We start from the raw sequence: 22,299 nt of genomic DNA, 5'->3' as shown, positions 1-22,299 counted from the left end.
TTGACTGCAGATGAATAACAGACACATTATTCCCTTCCTCATCTTGTTCCTCCATTTCATACACGGCACTCTCCTTCCTCACCCTCTCCCCCTTTCCAGAGATTTCCACATTCGTTTCCCAAGTGCTCCTAAGAGACAAAAAGATGTGGACTGACAAAACCATGCTTCTGGCTTGTCCTTTATAAGTCTGACCATTTCAAATTGGACTGACAAACCCCTGTTTTTTGTTCCTCCGTTAGAAGTCTGACTGTTTCTTCGTGTTCTGGAGTTATCAGCACTCTGACGATGCAAAGAGTGAAAACAATGAGAAAAGAAAATTCTCCATTACCTCAAGATAAAGGTAGAGATACTGATTCCATCCCAAATCCACCCATACTCTCTTTGCACGTATGAAGACCATAAGGTTTGGATAGGCGTAAGGCAGCAATACGGAGAACATTCTACCCAGCCTATCAGAGAACAAAGTAGAACCATATTGATTTTATCCATCTGATTCTTTCAGCTCTCGAAGTGCACCAATATTATAGGCTCGGGGTTCCTTACCCAAGGGCTGAGGGGTGTCCTTGTTGAAGCAGCTCCTCCCGCTCAGTCTCCGGTGCCGCTAGGAGAACCCTGAGCAGGCGTCTGTCACTCTCCATCAGGGAGGTCACTCCTCTGCAGACCCCAGCCTCTGAGAGACCACCTCCCTTTACAGGGACTCATTCATCTGCAGATCATCAGCCAATAAAGCGGTGTTACACAAAATAGTAAATGTCTTTACTGTGGCATTATTATTATAGAAACAACTGTTGTGTGACTACTCACAACTGGTGTGATGATTGGTAAAACCTGACTTCTACTGGTTCACAACCACTTTCAGTTTTCTGTTAGCCTTAACAGGTGAGGCCTGGGTTAGATACTACTGAGACGTCTGGCAAGATTACATGCTTCTGTACAAATACGAAGTGTAGAAGGGACCACCTGCATCCATTTTGGGTGTGAATCCCTGTACCAGTTTAGTTGGTTTGGTCTCCCATGGCTCCACCTGCTTGCTACCATGTTGCTCTGCCTGTGTGGCCAGTCTCTCTCTGTAGGTCTCCTGGACGCTGAAGCGTTCCTAATACAGCTGGGAGTGGAGGGCTTCCATACAGGCCTCTGAGGCATCCCTTCCCTGCTCCACCAGCCCCTGCTAGGCCCTAGACTCCTCCAGCAGATGCTCAAGGTTGTCTCGCTCCTGAAAACACCAACAGTTTCTTGGGTTAGGGCCCAAACACAGCAGTGTCAGCCATCCAGAATTCTTTTCTCATGGTGTTTACATGATCGGTGTCAGGGGTGTCAGTTTTGTAATGTTATTAGTGAACAAAAGGATGAGATACAGAGTGATTTACTTTCAAATGTTAGCCTTTGTCCACTGCTTGAGAAATAAGCTAGGTCGTAATATTATGGTCCTCCCTCGAACACTGTAGAGGAACGGTACCGACTCAATTCTCCTGATTGACAGACAGAGGTCAAAATGAAAGATATTTCAGTGGACATATGACTTTCATAGTGGGCAGCGTTCATTCTGCCAATGGGAGGCTAGTTTCCTATGCTTATGAAGGGCTTACAGGAGTCAAGCTGGAATGGTCCATTCCTGTGGAGACACTTTCCCCCAGAACAGAAAACCTGGTCCAGTTGGGCGCTAATGATCTCCAAGTCCAACCTGCCCACTCTGAGGACATGAGACAGAAAAGTCCTGAGCAACATACAAAAAGAGAGCCCCCCCCAAAATGTTTTTATTATTATTTAACTAGCCAAGTCAGTTAAGAAGAAATGTCTTATTTACAATGACGACCTACCCCGGCCAAACCCTAACCCGGATGACGCTGGGCCAATTGTGCGCCGCCCTATGCAACTCCCGGCCGGTTGTGATACAGCCTGGAATCGAACCAGGGTCTGTAATGACACCTCTAGCACAGATGCAGTGCCTTAGCCGGCTGCGCCACTCGGGAGCCTAATTATCCACTGCACTGATCAACAAGCACCATAGTTATTCATTACCTTCTGTAAAGGTCACCACATGGTGGGATGTAGACATTCCCTGATAACAGTCTGGGATGGAGTTTTACTGGTCGTTTGATCTGCCGAAGATTCAAAACAAGTATCTGTGGGGGAGGCAATTAACAAATATGGGTCTAACTATGGCACAAGTTAGCAGTTACCCTATGAGAAAGGAAATCCACTCAGCTAGGTATTTATTTAGATGTGTCATTTGCCTAAATTCCCTTCCTTTAGAATCCCTGATACAAAATGGAACAAAAACATACTGGAATGTGGCAAGTGTCGTAGTGAGCTGGAAACCTACCCAGTCCATTCATAGATCAGTGGTCATGAAGGACAAAGCCTATACTACAGAACAGGTGGCAGCAGCAGCAATGTCTATTACCTGGGGTAGTGCATGTCAGCTCCCTTGGCCCATTCTCTGGAGCAGTCTGAGCCTGTTTCTGTAGGGCACTTTAGACCCGAGCCAGACTGACTTCCAGATCTCTCCTACACTGCTCTGAGTCCAGGAGGCCCTGAAGGTCAACCGTCCCAGGTTGGGTGAGTTGAAGTCAGCCAGGTGGCGTATCGTCCACGGGGTTGTATAGTGGAAAAGACTTCGTCCTCTGCTGCCAACCTGTGTCAAAACCCCTGCCCTCCATATCACGGCAGTGTTCAGGACACCACCTACGGGTAACAGCTCCAAGCTGGTTCTCTCAACTCAAAACTGCATGAGTGAGACCGATGCAACGACAAAGTAGTAGTTACCTCTCACCTGGACATGTTTTTTTTCTCTTCACTAAATAAAATGTAGAAATCGGTTGGCTTGTCTTTAGTTTAAAAGGTACAGAGGGCTACTCTGCCTGCCCCTACACCTTTGTCCCATCAAGTAACCCATTGCTCTGTGCAGAGGACACTACTGGCCAGTTCCAACACTGAACATTAACCAAGAGGGCACTTAAGAGTTTAGCTGGCTGACCCAAGGCTTGGACAAAAATAATGGTGTGAGGGGACTTTTATGGACAGTTTCCCAGGCACAGATTAATGTTCTCAATTGAGACTTCATTCATTCCAGGGCTTGATCTGTGTCATGGAAACCACCCCAAGTCTTCGACCCATGATAATGAATGAGAAGACGTTAACTTAAATATTTAATTACCTTAACAGATTTTTTTTTTTTTTTTTTTTTAAATTGACACCAAAACATTGCTGCAAGTCAGTATTCATTTTTGAATGAAAATGTGAAGAGCCAGCAAAAGATTTACAAAGACATGCATTTGTAGAAATCACAAGCATACACATACATGCACACATTGAATCATAATGGAAAACATGAAGAGAAAAACAGTGTGATGAGGCCTTGCAGATTAGCCAGCTAACTTTTGTAAAACAAACTGAATTCACACTTGACATACAAAATGCTGGCTCTAAATAAAGGCCATTGTCTATGGGGAGGTACACAACTTGGCTGTAGCCAACCTATAAAGACCTTAGTTTTCAACCCTGAAAGAGCCTTTGGGTGGATTGAGAAAATTTGATAAAAATTGTATGCATTGCACATAATGCATCCCTGCATGCAAGGCATCTCCCATGTCTTTAGAGCATTTGTGTGTGGCTACCAGACAGAGTGAGGTGGTATGTGGTGATGAGGCCTTTAAGATATACTCAAGGAGGCAACCACTCCACATTTAGAGTATAGAAATGTGTTGCATAGAGCTGACAATCTTCTAGTTGCCATGATTGTACATTGTGCTCATTCTATATAAAGGATTTCTATACGCAACGTTCCACCATAGTTGAATAAGCCCACGATATTGGGTTTCCTGGCCAAGCCCATAAGGCTTACAGCTTGAAGAGGAACCCAGTGACATCACGACCACTCTCTACTTTACAGTGGAAACTATAGGCTGCGTGTGTGTGTGTGTGTGTGTGTATACATAAGGCTTGGCTGCTATATTGGAACATTCACTACAGAATGTACAGTAGGCAGCCAACTATTGTCCAGTATCTGGGAAAACACTTTTGGGAAACAGCTGGGGAATTACTGACTATGCTTCAGAGCTTAATGTACACTCATCCCTCCTACTAAATGGTCCAAGGTCCAGTATTGTCTCTAAAGTTGAGGTCAGTAACCGAAAGGTCACTGGTTGGAATCCCCAAGCCAAATACGTGAAAACTCTGTCAATGTGCATTTTAACAAGGCCCTTAACCCTCATTGCTCCTGTAAGTCAGTGTATGCTAAATGACTAAAATGTCAATATAAAAATGTTGACCAATTAATTTATATTTTCAAGTTTATTTAGGTAAGGCAGAAATGGCAGTCATTTTATAGATTCTCCAGACACCAGCACTGATATAATTAAGAAGCAGTCAGGAGAGGAATGGCAAACATGTAAGCCTAAGTATGGACAGCACAATTATTCTGTTCCATCCAGTCAGAAATCTCAATGGCGTTTTTTCTCAAGATTGAGTTACTAACTTTACTTGTGCAACGTCATGCCCCATAGCTCACAAGCTTGAGTCATTTTCACTGTATATGATGATCTATAATGTACCTGTGAGGAAGACATGGTGACCGTCCAGTTTAAGAACATGCAGATGTCTTTAAGGGTATTGATTACTAAGTATTGAGGATGCAAAATGCTTGTTTTTCTAACCCTCACACTTCCTTAGACATACACGGACTACAAGAGGATCCTTTTCAGCATAGAACCCACTCTCTTAGACCAACACAAAAAAAGTAGAACGCCAGTCACTCGTAACAGACAACAGCATGGTAGCATTTTACCTCAGGGCACACACACACACCACCAGGCAAATACATTCAGGTACCTATTTTCCACCAGGGAGAGGCCTCCTTAGAGGCTACCTGGAATGGTGCTCTTCACAGGGAAGGGAGCTTCAGCGGAGACACTTTCAAGATAGTTCAAATACCCTTAAGGACCCCTTCTCTAATATAACCATCATGGGATTTGGACTTTTAAACAAGCTATTTTTGGAGTTCTAGGCCCTTTGATGCTCCATCAAAAGGTTGTGAACACATCCAAAAGTACAACAAATCTTAAGATCATTGTTTGGTTGCCTTTGGAAAAAAAAAAAAAAAAAAAAGTAACTTGGTTTGTTATTGAACTTCAAATTGTAGAGTTCCATCTTTGGCCTGAGCACTTGGCATTGAATGGGTTGCAACCCTGCTCGATCAGCAAAGGAATAGCAATAAATCTCCCAAAAGTGACAGAAAACTACAATGATGCCAAAACGACAACATCAACAGTACTAGAAAGAAATAGAGATACAACAAAATGAATTATGAGTCCCCGATGCATAGGACAATAAATGACTCATTTTACAACCACCCCTCAAGACAAAATGGCTCACAAAGGACTTTGTCGCAGCAGCAATCTTCAAAAAGAGAGAGTGGAGTACGTACAAGCCCAATAGGATACCAACAGTGTGTCAATGTACTGAATGTCAACGGTCATTCCTGGTGTCAATGATTTATGGATCCTATGAAGAAAAAGCTGGAATCCCAGTTCAATTCACCATCGGATGTGCAAAGGCCGAAAATAAAGGGAACGTTTGTTTGCTGATCAGATCAGTCATTCTCTATAGTCCAAAGAGTCCAAGGCATATCATTATTTATAATGTCAAGGCACATTTGGTTACCGCATCCACCACAGGTTGTCAAGGCTGTTTTATTGGTTCTCTCAGTCTTTTTTTCCCACGTCGACAGTAATTTTGGTGTATAATTGATCCTTCTCCACTTTGACCACTTTGTACGACAGGGTTTTGATGCCGTCTTTGTTCATCGTCTCCCTGGTGTGGGCGATGCGGTCGAACCTGGAACCAAAAACAACAGTTCAACCACAATTCAATATCGTGGTTTAGGAACCATGTCTTTTGTTTAAGGTGTAGCCTATGGCAAACATCTCTTTTGGATTTCACAACAACCGTCACTTGATTAAACATAAAACTACATGACAATCAAACAAATCAAAGTGCTAATGTAATATCTACATAGTGATTTCAATAGAGATTAAGGATTAAGTGGCTTATCATTGCGGCTTTGCGTGATAATAAACACATTGCACGCCAATGTTTTCCCAGACTTTTATATTCTATTAAGTTTGCGTCGGTACGGAGAAGAATGTCCAAGTTCAGAAAGTCAGCCAGCGTTCGTGAGAAATGACGTCAAGGGGAACAGTAGCGAGTGAACGGATCCTTGTGTGGAGAAGGAAAGGAGAGCCTGGGGAGGGTTCACCTATTGTTCCATCTCTTCTGCTCTCCTTTACAGATCTGACAGAGCTGGATAGGTGAAAGCAATATAGCTGAAACTAGGTGGACCAAACGCGAACTCCTATCAAATCCAGTTTGGCTATATTCATGTGAAAGGAAGTGAATGAAGACAGAGGCCGTACCATTATAGATTGAAATACCGCCCCTGAGCATAGTGCAGGAGTACTGTTCACAAGGGGGAACCTCACCTCTGAGGGTTGTCTTCGTTCCCACCGTCCCGGTTGTGGCGGATCATCCTGCATTTCCCCACGGCTCCGCTGGGCCGCGAGATGGTCATCCCCCTGGAGCTCAGCCTGTTAAAAGACAGCAGCAACATGCGTCAGAACCCCCGTCTAACTAAAACACTGGACCGCAGTTGCAAAAAAGTTTAACTCCGATGAGAAAATATGCACCTTTTTTTACACTAGTGAAATAAACAAAAATTGGGCAAATGAAAGTAGGATAGACGTGAAAGGGAGTAAAACAAGTTCTTTGATTTTCATTCAGTTGCCTCTGGAAGAGATGCAAATTGGCCTTGCTTATTACATAACAGGTCACATTTGTGTAGCTGGGTTCAGCGATACAGCTACAATAGCTTCCCGAACGCCGTGAATAACATTGTTCGTCTCTGGAAACGTCCAGTCTGCCAGTTTACAGTTTCACAATCAAAATGGATGAGGTGAATTATAAACCAACCCCTACGAAAAGCAGAAGAGACAAAAACACCTTGCGCTGTTGGGCATTCACCAAAATGTGGAGTTGTTCTTTAATTCAGTTTGCCTGGTCTATAGAGCAAGTATAGGGTTACATATCCCTAAAAGAAACAGGTTAACAAGGCACAGTATTTGTTTTGTAGAGCTAATTTAATGCCAAATCCATTAAAGCTTGGATCACACTACTGATCAAAACTGGCTCTGGAACAGGAGATACTGTAAATTAAGTTAAACAAAGAAAAACATGCATCTCTTTTCACAAAGTACCAGGAGTTGGAACTGGTTCAGGGAACGAAACCGAAAAACAGAATTTTTCAAGGAACAGAAACGGGAAGAAAGTGATGAATACTGTTATTTATAAGCATGTTAACCAGTTAACGTTATTTTACGTTCCAGAAAAAAAACTAAGCGCTAAATCTTAGTCAGTGTTTAGGCTACCTGCGATGCCTAGGCTAATGTACTGACTTTACAAGTGTGATTCAGAAGATGGAGATTTTTAATTCGCTAGAGAAAACTAGCATTGAAGTTAATCCATTTAAGGATACTATAGGCCTAGTTATCACATTGAATTTAACTACAAAAAGGTAGTGGTGCTGCTCTGCTCAAGCTTGTGAGCTAGCTAGCTAAAAGGACATTCAAAGTTCCTCCATAGAAGCCACTCCTCCTTGGTATAATTCTGTTGACCCAACTCAGATAATGCCTGTCATAAGATGCCCAGTGCTTCAAGCCTCCTCAACCCTCTCTCCCCCCATCTGTGTCCTGAGCCATAGGCTACACTTGTCTGTCAATCACACATGTAAACAACTAGCTTGCCTGCTCTAGCCACACTGATTGGTGAACTAATTTAATAAGCTAAATGTTTTCACAGGTTAAGGGAACGATATAAACCGGTAATCATTTTTGGTTCGAACCGGTTCAGAACTGTATTTTTGTTCGTTGGAACAAAACAAAAATATTTATGGTTCCAATCCCTGCAAAGTACCCTATTAGTCTTATTTCAGGAAAGGTCAGACTGTGTCTGAAGGAGCCATAACTCGTTTAACACATCTCTTTTAACACATTAACATTTCCTTCAAGAGCAAATGGTGGTAGTGGCATAAAAAGGCACCCTCAGTGACAAGTTGGAACAATCTGACGAGTGTCACTGACGAGTGACAAGAACTAGGCCTATGTTACTATGTGATGGGGCTTCGACATTGAACAAGAAAACCGTTTAATGTGAAACCTTGGCTAACACTTTACCCAATAAATATGAACTATTTGGAGTCGTATTTCTTGCTGTCCTGCTGCTGACTTTTACATGGAGTCTTAATACGCCACAGACATTAGTCTGAGAGTGGGTGTGCAGACTCTGACCTGTTGAAAATGTCGTCGTCCTCCCCTCCCCAGCCCCAGTAGTTGTTGGGGAAGCCGTTGATCTTGAGGAACTGCTCCTTGCTCATTGACGACACGCCGCCAAAATACTGGTTGTACGGCAACCTGAGAGAAAGCGAGAGAGAGAGAGCGGGAGAGAAAGATAAATAAATACAAAGTGATACACAGCTCGCAAATGAAGGGGTCAAGGACTTGGGGCCCGACAGAAATTGCAGTCAGTGGTTGTGTTCCAAGAAAGAAGTATATGCCTAGAAGATGCGGTGCTGCAGAAAAACCCTCTTCGCGTCACTGCCTTCTGTAAGTTACATGCTGGCGCTCTATACACTATGTACTGTAGGGCCACGTGTAGCTGAGAGACTGAGGCTCCCTGGATTAGCCTTGCCTCATTTTCTTGTTGATTTTGGACACTTTACGAATTATCCTTGGCTATAATGCAATTCTTTAAATCCCATGGCTAACATTGGAAAGGTCGTCACAATTAAGAAAATCGAATGAAAAGAAAAAAAACATTCATCCATTGTGGGATTTAGTCACCGAATAAGGGGAGCTTGGCGTCTCTCCTTGAGCTGGACTTTCCTGCCCAAATCCTGCTGGATATTGCATCCGGATGCTCTGTGAGCTGCATGCCCCTAGGGGAACATGACACAGTGACAGGACACAAGCAGTTGTGTGTCCTACACAGGGAGGAATTTGGTGACAGGACGCCCATAAAAGCCCAGTTAGAAGCTGAGAGACCTGTTCTATGACCTGTACACAGGGCGCACTCTGCACTATGACGTCACATCTGGGAGCAGCTTCATTTACTAATCGAAATCTTAAAATCAGAAGCAGACAACGGAGGCAAACTGACTGTAGATCAACGCCTAGGCAAGCGTAAGCCCTACAGCTGTGTAGGCCCAGAGCTGTGTATCAGAAGAGAAGCTCCCAAATCCCTTTATCAAACACAAAGAAAGCCTGTAACCTCACAAGAGCCCTTCCCTGTCTGATGTGTTACACATGTAGAGCAACAGCTAAACCAACTGGAGTTTGCGCTACAGGTCACTGGACGCCACAAAGCAGAAAACAGTTCAAAACCGTGCGATACACACAGCATTGCCACCTGATTAGCATTTAAGCCATTGTGACAGCTGACCTTTGAAGCCAGTACTGCTCATGTGAGCATGTTGTAAGTCTATAGGCAGGCTATTCAACACACGACTCGAGGCAAATAAAGTCCCAGCAGCTAATGGGGATCCATAATAAATACAAATGAGCAACAGTTTACTACTAGTGTAGCTAGATTGAGGGCCTAAATCAAATGACATGTCAAGGTCTTTCCAACACCGCCTATTGTTTTAGCGATCTAAATGCTTGCTTGTCTTACCGACAGAGGTAAGGAGAAACAAGCCTTTGTGCATTTAATAGGGAGAAACTAAATAATATGTTATTCCTTTGGCATGTGATACTTTACACATAGCCTAATCTTTCTAGCCTAATTCTTGGCTAATCTTTTACAGAACCTGTTTAGGATCAGTCACGTGATCAATAAGGAAGAAGGCAATCATTACCAACCATAAAATATCCTTTATAATTACATCCCCACCCCATGGGGAATGTGGAGGTCAATCACTAAAACCCAGTGAAGGGCTTGGTTTGAAATGCCCACAGCAAACACCTATAGATAGCTACTGAGGTAAAGACAGGCAGAACCAGAAATTCAACAACAAAACAAAAGACAAAAGTCAATTTTCAATAGGCAAAATCAAGCAAAGTCTACCGTTAGCTCTCTGTAACCGCAGTGGTAATTCAGCAGCATATTGTTTGAAGTGAGTGACACGGATAGAACATCATGGAATCCACAGGTGCTCTTTAAGCTTTTATGTGGCCACTCCTACTAAATGAGCTCAGTGTGTGTGCCTTTGACAATGTGAATGCACATTTGTGTCTGTCCTATGTCTGTGCAGTAGACCGGGGAGAGGCCAAAAACGCCGTGGACCGGGGAGAGGCCAAAAACGCCGTGGACCGGGGAGAGGCCAAAAACGCCGTGGACCGGGGAGAGGCCAAAAACGCCGTGGACCGGGGAGAGGCCAAAAACGCCGTGGACCGGGGAGAGGCCAAAAACGCCGTGGACCGGGGAGAGGCCAAAAACGCCGTGGACCGGGGAGAGGCCAAAAACGCCGTGGACCGGGGAGAGGCCAAAAACGCCGTGGACCGGGGAGAGGCCAAAAACGCCGTGGACTGGGGAGAATGCCTGGTCATCTGTTGGAGGGGTTGACTTACCTGAAGCCAAACTTGTCCATGGAGACAGACAGGTGCCTGGGCTGGCTGAAGCACTTGTAGGTGTTGCGGTCATCCATGGGGATGAGGTCCACATCGCTGAAAACAAAGCAGCCATAGTCGTACTCCTTCAGGGCCTCTGTGTAGCCAACGTTGAGGAGCTTGGCACGGTTAAAGATCTCATCACCGTCCTAGAGAGTGAATGGAGAGAATATGGTTTTGGAATTGGAAGGTGAATCGTGTAAAACTAAATAGTTATTTTTGATGGTCTAGACAGGAGTAAGCAACTCTGGTCCTCATTGTTTGGCCACCCATGTCTAATTGGACAAAAGTGTACACCAGAACCAAGGCTAAACTAAACCATCCAGGGGGCTATCTATTATAATGTGATTGGGAATACAAAACGTGTTAGAGACTGAGCACTAAATGCTACAAACATCCTACACTGAAGTTTGGAGAAAAAAGTACCAGACGTGTGTAGCTAGTTGGTTTGGACAACTAAAAAACATTGGTGTATAGAGTACAGGACTTTGAGCCGTTGGTCTTTGATGACGTTGTGTAGGCCTCTTCTTGTTTGCTGGAAAACATGCGTTTACCCTTAATATCAAGAGTGCGTGCACATACAAACTTGAAATTCATATTCTGTGTTGCTGATGCAGGGTCATCAAAGCTTTGCAGGCCCAGCTCTTCGTGGCTTCATGTAGCTGTTACACTAGGTCTTTTCAAGTGTGTATATCAACAGATTCGAATACAATTTAATAGTGCTAAAAACATGTCAGTGGAATTTTAGGCGCTTATGGATCGTGACCGCTTTATGTAGAGTGAATGTAACTAGAGACAGAATTCTAATGGGAAGGATAGATTTTTCTAAAGTGTAGGATAATTATTATGACTCAAAAACAAAGGAATGCTGATGGACATGGATAGATAAATCTGGGAGACAACCATTTCCCATTTTGAAACTTAAAGCAGTATCGAGTTTCAGCAATTCTCGTCTTATAATCATTGCCCTAGCTTAATGAAAAGGGGACAAATATCCTTAAATTGGGGGATTGAATGACAGAATATCATATTGTAGTCTGTACAGGCTTTTACACTTAATCCTCTGTTAAGCCAACATATTCTGGGCTCTTTTCAGGGCTGGCATGTCATCCACTATTTGTTGGGTGGGTATTTTTATTCTCTTTTTGTGTTCTCTGCCTGCATACATGGTCAGTTACCAGGGATAATGTACGTCAGTGTCCTGGGATGATTCTCTGTGCGGTGTCCTTTGGCTAAAAGAACAGGAGCATCATGTTCTGTGTCAATGTGCCTTCAATGTGTGCAGTGTGACTTTCAAAATGGACACGTCTCATATATCACTGGCTTTATCTGATGGTCCTCCTGAAAAAGTTCAGCTTGAATACCCATAGAACCAAAATTGTCTAAAATACTCAAATGGAGGTAGACGAAACCTAACAACATGCAATCGAAACAAGGACTAAGGTTCTCAAATTAAAGAATAGTGTGGCTAGTGTTTTAATTAAAACAAGTATTTTTTATTTTTAAAATGACAACAATTAATCTAAAAAGAACAGGAAAATGAGGAAGAGGGTCTGGGTGCCAAAAAGCAGCGAGGTTCAAGTCATCTGAAGAGGTGTTCCAACCCTTGGACAATTGATTCAATGTTCAGTAGTGTTCTCTGCTGATGCACTTCCCCGTCAGTCACATGTCACACATTGTGGTGATATGAGACAGACATGTACACGGATTGAAATAAACGTATTGACATCTGCTACGGTCTGAAATAAATATCCGCTAAAGAGGTCTGTGAGTGTGTTTATGGGAGTGAGTTTGTGTTTTTTTCTTCCACCAAGTGATGCAGCCCTCTCTCCTCCAGGGCATGACAGCTTCAATGGAATACAGGATGTGGATAATTTGCAAAGACGGAAACAAGCAAGTGAAGAAGACAGCATGAGACTAAAATAGATCTCTAATTCAATGAGATAGAGAGAGAAAATAATCCCATATTACCAGTAGAACCCCTCAGCCCATGGGATCACGCAATTGGCCAGAGCAAGCAGGGGACCGGTCTCACCTCTTCCAGCGACCACAGCCATTGGCCAGATACGCCTGACATGCAAAAGGACGGCGGTTTGAGCAAGGGGCCAGGGAAAGGAGGAAATAAAACAAGGGAGGAAAAGATAGGAAAGGCTAGGAGAAATAGGAGAGAAGAGAGAAACAGAAAGACTGAGTAGAATTTCAATAAAGACCCCATAATTGTGTTTAACAGCATTGAACAGCCCTCTAGCAATAGCTAGGCCTGTCTTGACCATGGAAAAGATCAGATTGGCCCATTAGTATAAAATCAGCCATTAAAGCTACTTTTCTTTACAGTGGACACCAATTTGCTACCTGTGCAGGAGACTGGAGTGCAGTATCCTCAACAAACAAAAAATAAGGTTATATGCTCAAATAGAACCATGTATTTACGGCGTATAGCCTAGGTGTGGCGTATAACATGCTGGTTTGCCACACTTGACCTGTTAGTGGGTGGGAGGCAACAGACTCATGTCCTGGCATGAGACCTGAAAGATAAATAAGTTATGCCTTCAAGCTGAAACCCAGTACTGGCCTCGCAAGTGCCAATAGCCCCTACATCTGCAAAGAATCATGTCCTTAAATGGACCATTGAACTACACCGAACTGATACGCATTTTTATCAAATAGGAATAGATTTAATCTACAACATGGCTCTGTACGCTAGTATTACCTTTGGTTGTCAATAAAATGTTCAAAAGTTACTTTGCTTTAACCCAGACAGTGTTGATGACTTGAAGGATATTGAGAAGAATGGATATCGTTATCCTACGTTAAGGTCAGCCTTTGCGTGAAATGGGATTAGGTGACCCAATAACTACTACATTTTCACCTTGTCAACTCTGGGCTCTGCAGTGGCATTCATACTAGTTTCTCCTTTAGCCAGATTGATTTCCAAATATACTCGAGGCCAACTTTAGTATTCCCATAAATCAGTAAATCCCCACACCTGTGAAAATTCCATCTAACTACTTACAGCATCACCACACACACAAAACGAGTTTCTGCCCATTTGTCTGTGGCCTCATGTTTAGAGATTTCTACAAAAATGGGGAGATAGTCAGTGAGAGATGGAGACAGAACCTTATTTTAGGCAGGAAAGCCCTCACTTCATGAAACCAAAGTGTTTTAGGTGGCACCACTCAGGCTAATGATTGCCATTGATAATGACCAACACTGGCCAGTTTGTAGCTAGGCTATTTGTCAAAACAGAGTAGCCAACTTGTTGTGGCACTAAGTGCTTATCATGATCACTAGTCATCGGCAGGCATACAAATGATGTGATGTCTATGGTCAACTTGTCCGATTTCAAAGGTTTTAGATACACCAAATGGCCAAAAGTATGTGGACACCCCTTCAAATTAGTGGATTTGGCTATTTCAGCCACACCCGTTGCTGACAGGTGTATAAAATGGAGTACACAACCATACAATTTCCATAGACAAACATTGGCAGTAGAATGGCCTTACTGAAGTTTTCAGTGACTTTCAACGTGGCATCGTCATAGGATGCCACCTTTCCAACAAGTCAGTTCGTAAAATTTCTGCCCAGCTAGAGCTTCCCCGGTCAACTGTAAGTGCTGTTATTGTGAAGTGGAAACATCTAGGAGCAACAATGGCTCAGCCGTGAAGTGGTAGGCCACACAAGCTCACCGAACAGGACCGCTGAGTGCTGATGCGCGAAAAAATTTATTGTTTTCTGTTGCAACACTCACTACCAAGTTACAAACTGCCTGGAAGCAGCATCAGCACAAGTACTGTTCGCCAGGAGCTTCATGAAATGGGTTTCCATGACCGAGCAGCCACACTCATGCCTAAGATCACCATGCGCAATGCTAAGCTTCAGCTTGAGGGGTGTAAAGCTCATTTCCATTGGACTCTGGAGCAGTGGAAATGTGTTCTCTGGAGTGATGAATCACACGTCACCATCTGGCAGCCCGACGAACAAATCTGGGTTTGGCAGATGCCAGGCGAGCGCTACCTGCCCCAATGCCTAGTGCCAACTGTAAAGTTTGGTGGGGGGAGGAATAATGGTCTAGTGCTGTTTTTCATGGTTCGGGCTAGGCCCCTTAGTTCCAGTGAAGGGAAATCTTAATGCTACAGCATACAATACCATTCTAGACGATTCTGTGCCTGTAACTTAAAGGCAATAGTTTGGGAATAGCCCTTTCCCGTTTCATCATGACAATGCCCCCGTGCACAGAGTGAGGTCCATACAAAAGTGGTTTGTTGAGATCGGTGTGGAAGAACTTGACTGGCCTGCACAGAGCCCTGACCTCAACCCCATCGAACACCTTGATGAATTGGAACGCCGACTGCGAGTCAGGCTTAATCACCCAACATCAGTGCCCGACCTCACTAATGTTATTGTGGCTGAATGGAAGCAAGTCCCCGCAGCAATGTTCCAACATCCAGTGAAAAGCCTTCCCAGAAGAGTGGAGGCTGTTATAGCAGAAAAGGGGGAGGGGGGAACCAATGCCCATGATTTTGGAATTAGATGTTCGACAAGCAGGTTTCCACATACTTTTGGTCAAGTAGTGTAAGAACATGCACCGCTAAACAATAAAATGGGCCTACTTGATTGCAATAAAAAGCCCAAATAAAGCCTACTGATCATTTTTACATCTGGAAAAGACAGGACATTTTGTACCCAGGCCAGGTTGCCCAAATGTTGTGCATTCACATTTAAGTACAACCCTTGTTGAATTCTTCCATTAGTTATCTGTAACCAACACTATACACTTTGAATACATAAAAAGGCTTTCCTTTAATAAAGGATCTTGATGAAAAGAAACAGGAATGTGTGAGGATAAAAAGAGCATTCCAGACAGGCTTGTTCTCTCAGGTCTTTAAAGTGACAGAGATAGCCCCGTCTGAAAGCCACTGTCTATTTTGTGCCACGTCCATTGGTGTTCAGTGCTAGTTTGACGATAGAGAGCATGAGTCTCTTGGTTGTGCAAACACCATGAATAAATAAAGGAAATTGCTGATGGACAAAGAACAGACGCAGAGACAAATGCTGGCACTATGTTGCCAGATCTGATTTCTTCCCCATAGATGGGAACACAAAGGATTAGGCCTACTGCGAATTGTAGGAGTTCTTTAAAGAAGGAAGGGAGGCAAGAGTTATTTGGACACTAGCCTACTTTTTCCTCTTGACTAAAGCAAGGAATTCCTTTATGGAAAACAGACATTTGGGCAATTCCACAGTAACGGAATTACACCGAGACTCCGATTTCTCCACTTTAAAATGTATGCCAAACAACAACCATTCATTTCAAAGATCAACAAACCATACAACTCTATGCGCAATGACTACTTTGAACAATTTAAACAGTAAAAAGTTTTAGAACACCTACTCATTCAAGGGATTCTTTATTTTTTTTACTATTTTCTACATTCTAGAACAATAGTGAAGACCTCAAAACTATGAAACACATATGGAATCATGTATTAACCCAAAAAACTTTAAACAAATCAAAATATATTTGAGATTCTTCCAATTTCCACCCTTTGCCTTGATGACAGCTTTGCACACTCTTGGCATTCTCTCAACCAGCTTCATGAGGTAGTCACCTGGAATGCATTTCAATTAACAGGTGGGCCTTTTTTTTATTTAACTAGGCAAGTCAGTTATTAAGAACAAATTCTTTACAATGATGGCCTACACTGGCCAAACCCGGAGAGTTGCAAAGAAAAAGACATATCTCAGACTGGCCAATAAAAAGATTAAGAAGGGCAAAAGAACAGACACTGGACAGAGGAACTCTCCCTAGAAGGCCAGCATCCCGGAGTTGCCTCTTCACTGTTGACGTTGAGACTGGTGTTTTGCGGGTACTATTTAATGAAGCTGCCAGTTGAGGACTTGTGAGGCATTAATTTCTCAAACTAGACACTAATGTACTTGTCTTCTTGTTCAGATGTGCAACGGGGCCTCCTGCTCCTCTTTCTATTCTGCTTAGAGACAGTTTGCGCTGTTCTGTGAAGGGAGCAGTACGAGATCTTCAGTTTCTTGGCAATTTCTCGCATGGAATAGCCTTCATGATAGACTGACGAGTTTAAGAAAGTATTGTTTCTGGCCATTTTGAGCCTGTAATCAAACCCACAAATGCTGATGCGCCAGATACTCAACTAGCCTAAAGAAGGCCAGTTTTATTGCTTCTTTAAATCAGGACAACAGTTTTCAGCTGTGCTAACATAAGTGCAAAAGGGTTTTCTAATGATCAATTAGCCTTTTAAAATTATAAACTTGGATTAGCTAACACAACGTGCAATTGGAACACAGGAGTGATGGTTGCTGATAATGGGCATCTACGCCTATTTTATTTATTTATTTTTATTTTACCGTTATTTTACCAGGTAAGTTGACTGAGAACACGTTCTCATTTGCAGCAACGACCTGGGGAATAGTTACAGGGGAGAGGATGAATGAGTCAATTGTAAACTGGGGATTATTAGGTGACCATGATGGTTTGAGGGCCAGATTGGGAATTTAGCCAGGACACCGGGGTTAACACCCCTACTCTTACGATAAGTGCCATGGGATCTTTAATGACCTCAGAGAGTCAGGACACCCGTTTAACGTCCCATCCGAAAGACGGCATCCTACACAGGGCAGTGTCCCCAATCACTGCCCTGGGGCATTGGGATATTTCTTTTTTAGACCAGAGGAAAGAGTGCCTCCTACTGGCCCTCCAACACCACTTCCAGCAGCATCTGGTCTCCCATCCAGGGACTGACCAGGACCAACCCTGCTTAGCTTCAGAAGCAAGCCAGCTATGTAGATATTCCATAAAAAAATAAGCCGTTTCCAGCTACAATAGTAATTTACAACATTAACAATGTCTACACTGTATTTCTGATCAATTTGATGTTATTTTAAATGGACAAAAAAAAAAAGTGCTTTTCTTTCAAAAACAAGGACATTTCTAAGTGACGCCATCTTTTGAACAGTAGTGTATATTTACTGGAAAGAAAGTTTGGCAACAGAATTACGATCAAATCTCCCTCAGTTTTATTGTTACCAAACTTTGTATCTGCACAGTTTTTCCTATCCATGTGTTTTTGTAAAATTTTCTGTGAAAAGTATTGAAAGTGTAGTCCTTGTGCATAGAGTTGTATTTTATGTTAAACCTTAAAAATCAATGGTTTTTCTTTGGTATACATTTTAAAGTGAAAAATCTGAGTCTCAGCGTAAACCGCTACCATGTAATTGCCCATATGTCTCTGTCCCAGAAGAGTTACTCAACAAGAAAACAAATCTACCAGTACATCTCTCAACTAGTCACTTGGCAACTGCCATTACAGCCTGTCATTTGGGAGCTTGATACCCTTTTCTTTTGACATAGCCTAGGCTAACACGTAAAAAACAACCCCCCAAAAATACGGCAAAAGTACCTGTACTTGTGGTTTACCGTACCAGTAAACTCTAGCTAGCCTATATTTGATATATACAGACCACCTTTGTTGGTTTCATGCATTAAAACCACCTAATTAAAAAGGGGCACTCCCTGCACTAAGATTTGCTCACTGGTTAAAATCTTACTACATGTCCCACTACGAGTGATTAATGATTTTTGAAGTCGGTTTGATTATTTTAAAAATAACGTATAATTTTTATTTATTTTTTAATGTTACATTAAAAGCACTATGCGGGCTGAATGCTGTAACACAAAACAATTAATACAAGTCCTATGATAGTAGTGACTGCCCATTACTGTTTACTAACCATTAATTCACATTACTTCAGTAATATGTTTCAGTTGTGTATACTACATTTGTTTTATTTGATGACTTTATTTTTTTCATTCCAAGTCACCATCTCATCTCTATAGAGCTGCTGCCTATGCTGTCTGACAAAAATCACTATACTGTAGTTCTTCAAAGTAAAAAAGGCATACCTTTAAGACAGCTGAATACCAAGTACCAATCACTTAAATCATGCATTTTAAGGCAGTGATACCTTGCAAAAAAACATATACTCTTTATATCACCTCACAATCGTGCATTGTTCTCTCTTCCATAGCAGTCATAAAATAAACAGACCGGACAAGTAGATGCGCAATGGATTATGGTCATTGTAGTTAATTACCATGTTTTATGCGCTAAACTATGTAGAATATTGGCCTGTTGGAAACAACTGCCTACTACATTGCACAGTTCAGGCTCGATTTGATTTATCTCTAGAGAAACTGTGCGATGTTCGCATTGAGCTCACAGAAAAAACAATCAAAATGGAATTCCAATAATCGCTCAGCACTACCAACTACTCCACACAGACAGGGGCCGGGAAGGACTCACCTGGTTGATAACGTAGATGCCGTAGTCCAGCTGCTGGCGCTGAAGGATGGGATGGAGGTAGTACAGCCAGAACTTGAGGTGCTCGTCGCGGTTGCGGAAAGGGATGATGATAGCCACCTTCTGGAGGGCCACACAGTCTTTGGGCTTGAAGCGCCCCCCATTCTGAAGATTGGGGTTCTCCTTCCTTACCACATCAAGGCTCACTGGGTTAGAGAACTCAATTCGCAGTGGGCCCACTGGATGAGAACGGGAGAGAAGGGAAGTCTTATACAATTTTGTCAGGGCTCTATCTACAACAGCCCTGATAACTGATGATTTCAGTAGAGCCAATGGAAAAAGCATGTAAAATCTATTAATATTGTAGGCCTAATATACTATTGTAAGAAAATCCAGCCTAGTTCTCCAATCTCCTGCGACTGCCTTTTCTGCTGACAATAACCTCTCAGCTGTTTTATTATTAAACACAATAGTGTGGCTCCTATATACCAGTGGCTTACACAAGTAGCAACAGTAGGTCAAATTACAAAAGCCATACAAAAAAATAACAAAAGGTTAAACTGCATATATGATGTAGTGAACTTATTGTATTGTTTTCTGTAATGTGACCTGGAGGTTGATGTTCCTAGACTGCATTGCTTTTCAATTCAATCTCCAAGTCAGCTGAGGGGAGAATGTGCACACCACTTTAATCCACCGATTCCCACCTGTGGAGCAGTCAGTGTTTTGTGGCAGAGGGACAGATCAGCTCGGGCCACAGCTGCATAAACCATTTTTTTTTTTTTTTTAACCTGAGCTAAGAGAGAAGGCCACTGAACAACAACAAACCTTTGTGGAAACAAGCAAAGCTGCTCATTCAAGAGCACTATGCTATGCATTAATAATGTAAGTGTAACCGGTGTGAAATGGCTAGCTAGTTAGCGGGGTGCGCGCTAATAGCGTTTCAATCGGAGATGTCACTCGCTCTGAGACCTTGAAGTAGTTTTTGTGGAGCGATGGGTAACCGTGCTTCGAGGGTGACTGTTGTCGATGTGTGCAGAGGGCCCCTGGTTCGAGCCCAGGTAGGGGCGATGAGAGGGACGGAAGCAAAACTGTTACATAAGGGTGTGGGCGTGTGGCCATAGATATACCTATTGTATGAATAAGTGAAATACCAAACCATAGAGGCTAAGGAAGGGGTCATAAAATAACCAAGACATCGACTGGTGGCTAACTGGTTATACTTGGCGCTTGTAGGTTGCATTAAGATACAGATTAAAGCGACATATGTATGGCAAGCTCTACCCATTCATCATCAGAGCAGATAAATGAATTACTGTGTCTGATTTACATGGCCAACAACTTTTATTGTTTGCTGATAAAAACCACTTTTGGCAAGACTACCAACCAGGCATCATATGACTATAAAACGTACCAGTGAGTCTACAGCATACGTCAGAAATATTGATTATGCAATGTTGATTAAATATTAGTTGCCATCGACTCGTTATTAGTTTTGGCAACACATTCATAGCTACTTACCAAGCAGTGGCGAAGTGTCAAGACATTTTACAAGTTCTTTGGTGAATGTAGTTGTCACGTTGTCTACAGAAAAGCGATTCGTTTCAACCACGTCAGGTTTGGTGTCCTTTGATGTAGTTTGGTCATGCTTTTTCGCTGTGTGTGCTTGCTGATTTTGTGCAAAAGAAAATTGAATATCTAACGACCTCACGTAAAAAATTAATGTGACCGAAATATGGAGAAAACAAAGAATGACGACCAATTTGCAAGTTCTATGGAGAACACTGAAATTCACAGTTGAATCCCGCATCATTAGCATGCTATGCTAAATCAGCTGCTGTAGCTAGTTAAATTGATAAACAAATCTAAAGTAGGTAACGTTGACGTTACAAAGTTGCAACACCATACCCAATTTCCACTGACGTCACTGTCAACTAGCTACCGTTAGATAATTTGCTAGCTAGATGCTAACGGTACAATTGTTCATTTTCGCTCGAGACAACTTCAAGAAAAAGTTGTATCCTTCAGCTTGCTTGTACTTTAGTCGTATTTCGTATAATAAATGTGTTATCTTGTTGTAAAAGCCTCCCTCAAGTTAATACCAGCCATCACTACTAACTGTCCCAAATTACATAAAACTATTTAGCTAGCTATATCAGGTGTTAACGCTAGGTAAACTAACAGCAGCAAGTCCGAGGTGAGATTCTCCAAATGATTCGTTTCCCGTTGTGTTGCCCAAATTGACTTCAACTAAACTCAAAACACACATATCCGATGGTATAATGCTAGTGTAATTAAAATATTAGCGTCCAGGATTAAAGAAGTAACGTCAGAGTTGTACAACTTTGAAAAAAACTACGTAATCCCTTAGCCATTTCCTTGTGGAGACCCCCAACAGAAATTCGTGGCTGGTTCAAGTGACATCTTCCATGTGAACTGCAGCAGCGAGGAAGGAGTCTGCCCTACGAAGAACTTCTTCTTCTTCGACAAGGTTTAACGGCGGTTCGCATCCAATATGTTGCATTACCGCCACCTACTAGATAAACAAATACCCTACTATAACACTACACTCACAAAAAATTCTCAAAACAAATCAAATAAAAATAACACCACCCTACTCCACTATTTAAATATATTTAGTCCTAACTCATGCCAACAACCTGAAAGGATGGAACATCACCACCACCCTACTCCACTATTTAAATATATTTAGTCCTAACTCATGCCAACAACCTGAAAGGATGGAACATCACCACTTAAGAGACCCTGTAACTCTTCTGATGTCAAGTCTTGCACACCCAAATAGCTCTCTGCAGCTGCCACCACAACCTACATTTTCTGTGACTTATGTTCCATCCCTGTAGCACAGTTGATAACCATTGCTATAAATGCTAAAGATCCCTTTGTACTGGTACAGATCTACTACTCACACCACTCCTCTTAGGATCCCTCCTCCTTGACCCATCTTCCTCTACTTTCTTCACTGCCTCAGCATATGACAACTTCTGCACTACTCTCACCCTGGAAGCCTCAACCTGCCTCTCTCACACGGGACATTTCTGAACCCCAGCACCATGGGAACCCCGACAATTAACACATACCACTACTTTCCCTCATGCTACACATTCCTTTGTCTCATGCCCTTCTGCACACTTCTCACACCTAGGAACCTCCCTCCTACACACTGCTGCCACATGCCCATAAGCTTGACACCTGTAACAACGTAACGTATTTGGCACAAAAGCTCATACAGTATAACTTATATATCCTCACATCTCTTTGTCGGGCAAAGACTCAACATCAAAACTCAA

General features: G+C 42.6%; 1 protein-coding gene across 1 annotated transcript; it reads right to left on the bottom strand.

The window, feature by feature from the left end:
• Window positions 1-4,274: 4,274 nt before the first annotated feature.
• LOC129858133 (beta-1,4-galactosyltransferase 1-like) lies at window positions 4,275-21,445 on the bottom strand. The gene is made up of 6 exons (XM_055927122.1): window positions 20,510-21,445; window positions 18,992-19,227; window positions 10,617-10,804; window positions 8,340-8,462; window positions 6,480-6,584; window positions 4,275-5,835 (listed from the first exon to the last, which is right to left on the bottom strand). The coding sequence occupies exons 1-6, from the start codon at window positions 20,805-20,807 to the stop codon at window positions 5,703-5,705; spliced, it is 1,083 nt and encodes a 360-aa protein (XP_055783097.1). The 5' UTR covers window positions 20,808-21,445; the 3' UTR covers window positions 4,275-5,702.
• Between the last annotated feature and the right edge of the window lie 854 nt (window positions 21,446-22,299).

The sequence above is a fragment of the Salvelinus fontinalis genome, chromosome 6 (assembly GCF_029448725.1).
Source record: "Salvelinus fontinalis isolate EN_2023a chromosome 6, ASM2944872v1, whole genome shotgun sequence".
In the NCBI taxonomy this organism is placed as follows: Eukaryota; Metazoa; Chordata; class Actinopteri; order Salmoniformes; family Salmonidae; genus Salvelinus; species Salvelinus fontinalis.
This window is presented reverse-complemented; position numbering and strand designations above follow the sequence as displayed.